At 30.5% G+C, this 5162-nt stretch overlaps 1 protein-coding gene across 1 annotated transcript; it reads right to left on the bottom strand.

Moving 5' to 3' along the window:
- Positions 1-2035: 2035 nt before the first annotated feature.
- LOC8280856 (galactolipase DONGLE, chloroplastic) lies at positions 2036-3786 on the bottom strand. Its single transcript, XM_048377680.1, has one exon. The coding sequence runs from the start codon at positions 3578-3580 to the stop codon at positions 2117-2119; it is 1464 nt and encodes a 487-aa protein (XP_048233637.1). The 5' UTR covers positions 3581-3786; the 3' UTR covers positions 2036-2116.
- Between the last annotated feature and the right edge of the window lie 1376 nt (positions 3787-5162).

The raw sequence follows: 5162 nt of genomic DNA, 5'->3' as shown, positions 1-5162 counted from the left end.
TTTGTTAACAATTATAAATTAATATTAAATATTAAAACTTTATTAAATTATATCTATAAATTTTAAACAACTAGTTTAATTATGAATGGCTACAAATCTATACTTAAAAAGAAAAATGAGAAATACCCATATGAAATACAGCATTACATTAGGCCCCTTTGCAGTAGTGGACCTTTCTTCCTTTTCCTTTCTATGTCGTGAGTTTAATACTTAACTCTTTGAAAAGATTTCTGGTTTACATTTTGCCGCCCTTTCTTTATTTCTTCCCTTTCTATTCTCGTACGCAGAAAACAATTTAGAGAGTGAATCCTTTGGTCATATGCAATGCACTATACACTCAACTCCTGAATTGAACTACTGCCATCCTGCAGACATCTATACTTTGTTGACGTCTGCCCTTTTCATCCCATAACAAGATTAATAATTAGTAAGAGTAATAATAATAATAATTAAGAGATTAACTTCTTAAAGAAATTTTTAATCAATTATAATAATAATAATAATAAATTATTAAGAAATTCCTATTTAAATAATTTAATTTAATAGATTAATAATTAGTGATTTTTTAATTAGAAACATTGCAGTTTTACTCTTAGTTATATTTTGTCTCTTGTGTGATTGTAAATCTTCCTTTGGTGCAGATTTAGGCATTCACATGCTCAAACAGTCAAATATTTACTTTTTGAATTTTTGAATTTTGTACATTATGAGCAATTGTATTAATAGTAATTATGTGACATGTATAAATAGTTCTTCGCTATTGGTATTAATTTGTCATAACTTTTCTAAATCAGTTTTTGACTTTTGACTTTCCTTTTTTTTTTTTTCTTAAATGAATTGAGGATTTATTTTCTTAAATATGAATTTTGAACATCGGTATATAATTTAGCTTCTTTTAGGAAAGATCATTTTCAAGATCTTCTAAAAAAGAGATTTTAAGAAATTAAAAATAAATAGATATTATAATCTCTACTATGAAAAATTACGTGATTTACTTTTTGTTTAGTTGAAATCTATTAAATTTATAAAATTTATTTGCAAATATAAAATTTATATGTTTCAGATGAATTGAAAATTTGAAATTTTACACAGCTAAATTTATATAGAACTAATTATAACTAAACTAAATTCTAATAAAATAGATAGAATTTAAAAATGAATTTCACATTAATATGTCAATATATTCTATAATGCCAAAATATCTCTTTCAACTTTATCATTCTCATTTTATTTTTTTTATCGCGTCTTTTTTTCAAATAAAATAAATTTTTACTTTTATGAATTTCAACTAAACACTACAATTTTAATTAAATGCTATGCTAAATTCAGTTCTATTATCTTCCAAATTCTGCATTTAGCATTCCATTTAAAACTGGTATTAAACGGAATATGGAATCATTTCCGAAGCAGCCACCAGCGGCAGTAGAAAGGGAATAACTCTAACTAGCTTCTTACCATATATGCAATATCAACCAGGGGGTCAGAATCAGAACGAACCTAACTAAATTATTACAATGTATATCCAATCAACATGAGAAATCGATATAAGAACATTTTAACAGATGAATATCTAAGAATACAGCCAAATTGCAGCAGGGATGTAATACATACATGCCAAATTACATATGTTAACTACCGGAAATTTAATAAATTAATAATAATTTTGTTTCAGTATTCGAAACCTTCGAAAATTACAAGAGTATTAATTCTTAAAAAATTAAATTTAAATTCTCCTTCACGCTAGATGAATTATTGCTTATATTAATAAGCATAAGATAATGGATATCTGTACAGTATAATTTCAAAGAGAGATTAAATTTTTATCTAAATTTGATAAATACACTATAACTAATATGAGAATGACATTTACGGATGAGCTTTTTCATTTTGGTATTGAATTATTGACATATACTTCACTATGTCAATCATCTATCGGTCTAGTATCCAGGTAGAGACATACATCAAGTTTAGGCAAGATTTTTTCGTATCTATATATACTCTATATAAAATATTCCGAGGATTTAGATTTTAAAGATTACAATAACATTCTCGCATTAATTTATAATTTTCTTCCATGTACTTTACATACATATAAAATTAGATAAAACCCGTTTACCTAAAAAAGCATATACAAGGCTAAGGAGTTCATCCATATATAGATATTTTCATTTATCAATAATTCAGTTCTTTGAGAATGAACCAAGTTTATCATATTGGTTAGGGCAATTCTTAGTGGCAACATGTTAAAATTTTGTGCACTCAATATCAAATCCCTTGCTCTATCCAAGAAATTATCTACCGGAAAATCACCAGAATTATCTCCTTCATGATCTGATGATGATCTTTTGGGGCATTTCATCAATAAGCTGCTGATATAAGCTTCCAAGTCATGAACACATGATGGGTTTTGCATGTTGAAAAAATCAAGAACTAATTCAACACCCACATGAGCATAACATGAACAACTCCAGGGAAATTCATATCTGCCACCCAAAACCCTAAAATTTTCATTCAGGAAAACCCCAGGTAATTTTGTAATTGGATCATTAACATTCACAATTCTCAACACTTTTACCCCCAATTCCTCACACCTTTCTTTGAACCCTGCATTCCCTACTCTTGGTCCTCCAAACGAAAACACTGTCAGAGGAATGATATCTCCGTTTGGATTGATCTTATTCAATCCAAGCTCAGAAATATCATAAGCAAGAAGAAGTGCTAGTGAACTCCCCATACTATGCCCTGCCATTGATATACTAATTTCCTCCCCTTTGTAATTACTTAACAATCTTGACACCTCAGACAGAAGCTGTTCGCGGCAGCTTCCAAGTCCGAACTTCTCGTCACTTTCATCTGAAGTGTACAGGCTCAGAAACCCAGATTCCACCTTCACATCTAGGCGTGGATCATGAGGGTCTAATCTTGCTGGAGTGAGTGAGCTCATGAAATTAGCAACCCACTCATGGTTTGTCACCGTTCCTCGAAATGTAATCACTATGTCCCTTCTTCCAATTCTCTTGACTGTCTCATCATCCGATACAGCCACGTAGCCAATCCACCGGCCGCAAGAGGCGCCATTTTGGATAGGAATGGTAACATCTGGAGTTGCATAGATATATTTAGTGACTTCATAGCCAGAATTTTGCATTCCAACTCGATTCAACATGCTTTTCTTGCCATATTTGCAAGACAAGAAACGCTTAGAATTGGGATCGAGATCGAAAGCTTTATAACAAGCGGTGACAAATTCACCATAACGAATAATCTCCTGGCGGAGAAGAGGGTGCAAGGGTTCAACAAGTTTTTCCCAATTGTTGCAACCTTGAATCTCTCTCCAGAGGCGAGCCAAAGGAATATCCGATGAAGTACTTGGTGAGATCTTGGCAAAAGAAGCTGCTGCAGGTGGTGACACCTCATCACAAGAAATAACTGATGATAAAGATGGCTGTGCAGAAGCAAAGACTGCACTCTTTTTAGACAAAGAAACTTGCCCAAAAGAATGGGGAATTGTTAGCTTCTTGTCTCCTACATGGTTAACACTGGTGCATGTAGGTTTCGGCATCAAGATTTTGGCAGCCATTTTGACACACACGGAGAGAGAAAGAAAGAGAAGGAGAGAAAGATATATCAAGAAAAAGAAAAGAAAGGGAGGAGCAGGACCAGAGGGAGGAAAGAAATTGGCAGATTGAGGTTATGTTATGATGGAGAAGAGAGTGAGATAAGGAGTGGAGATTTATATACAGAGAGAACTGGAACAAGAAAGAGAAGAAGAAGGGAGAAGAAGAGTGGGGTTTGGACGGACAGAAAGTGACAGAAAAGAAAGTTAAAAGGCATGTTTGGCGAGTATTTGACTATGTGAATATATTTTCAAAAATTGTAAGTTTTTATTCATTTCTTTTTTTTTTTTCATAATTCTTATTTTCTTTTCTTATTTTATGTGGTCGGTTGGGGTTTTGTTTCCACAAACACAGCCTTTATTGTTTGTTACCTTTTGCTGATGCTCAGCTCCTAATGAGATTTATTTTTAATCAAATTTGGTCAAACTATATTTGTTTTTCTCGTTTCGAGTTTACTTTCTATCATCGACTATCTAATTTAATTCGGTTTTAAACTATTTTTTATATGTATCGATAACTCTATCCGAGATTTTTAGATTTTATTTCAAATAATATATAATTTATATATATTATTATCGAATAATTTTAATTTCAATTTGTATGTATCGAAAAAAATAAATTATATATAATATCTAACCATTTAAAATACGAGATTCCGAATTAAATTATAAAATCCAAATATGATAATGATCATATCTTGATTTTTGTTATTTGATGTTAGTCCAATACATATGAGAGAAAACTTGTACCGCATTAAATTGACTTTCCTAATTTTTATCATCAAACCTTATGTTTTCTCATTTTGGCTTTTTTCTTTCCTCTCTTTTAACAATTTTTCTCACCCTTTTAATGACATAATTCTTGATCAAGAATATAATACTGTGGGAAAGCAAAATAAAATGTCAAATTTTCAAAATTCAATTGTTAGTATCTTGAAAAAAGAAACTGTTTCCTTAAATTCTCACTTGCATATGTTTATAACCAGCAAACAAATTGAAATTTCTGCTTTCACAATCAACAAATTGGTACCAACTTAAAGTTTCTGATTATACCTATTTTGTGTGTTTATAAATTGAAATTTACAGCTTGAAAAATCAAAGTCTATATGGAAATTCATTTAAGTAGATAATCACTACCCATTACCACCTTATATCTTTAAGGACACGAGGCCCTAATTCCCTGAGAAAATGAACCAAACGCCTCAGAAAAAGTTATCGTATATACACAAGAATCTCATCATATTGGATTTCTTTTGTTTCCATTCATTTAAGTTGTTCTCATCTCCAATGGATTTTTCCTGCCACAAGGAAAACTTTTTTTCCTTTTATTTATCTTCCCTTTGCCTGAGAATGAGAATAACATTTTACATAATTAACTACTATTAGTCAATATTATAGATTACTGTTATCATTACTATTTTTTTCAATCTAAGTTAATTGTATGAATTTAAACTCTTTTTTGCTTCATCATTTAGATAGATTTTTCATGAGTTCGACTTTTATAGATGAAGATTCATGTAGAAAATAATAAAGTTTCAAAACCTAA

This window comes from Ricinus communis, chromosome 8 (genome assembly GCF_019578655.1).
Source record: "Ricinus communis isolate WT05 ecotype wild-type chromosome 8, ASM1957865v1, whole genome shotgun sequence".
NCBI lineage: Eukaryota > Viridiplantae > Streptophyta > Magnoliopsida > Malpighiales > Euphorbiaceae > Ricinus > Ricinus communis.
Note: the sequence above shows the minus strand (reverse complement) of the source record. Positions and strands in the feature narration are given on the sequence as shown.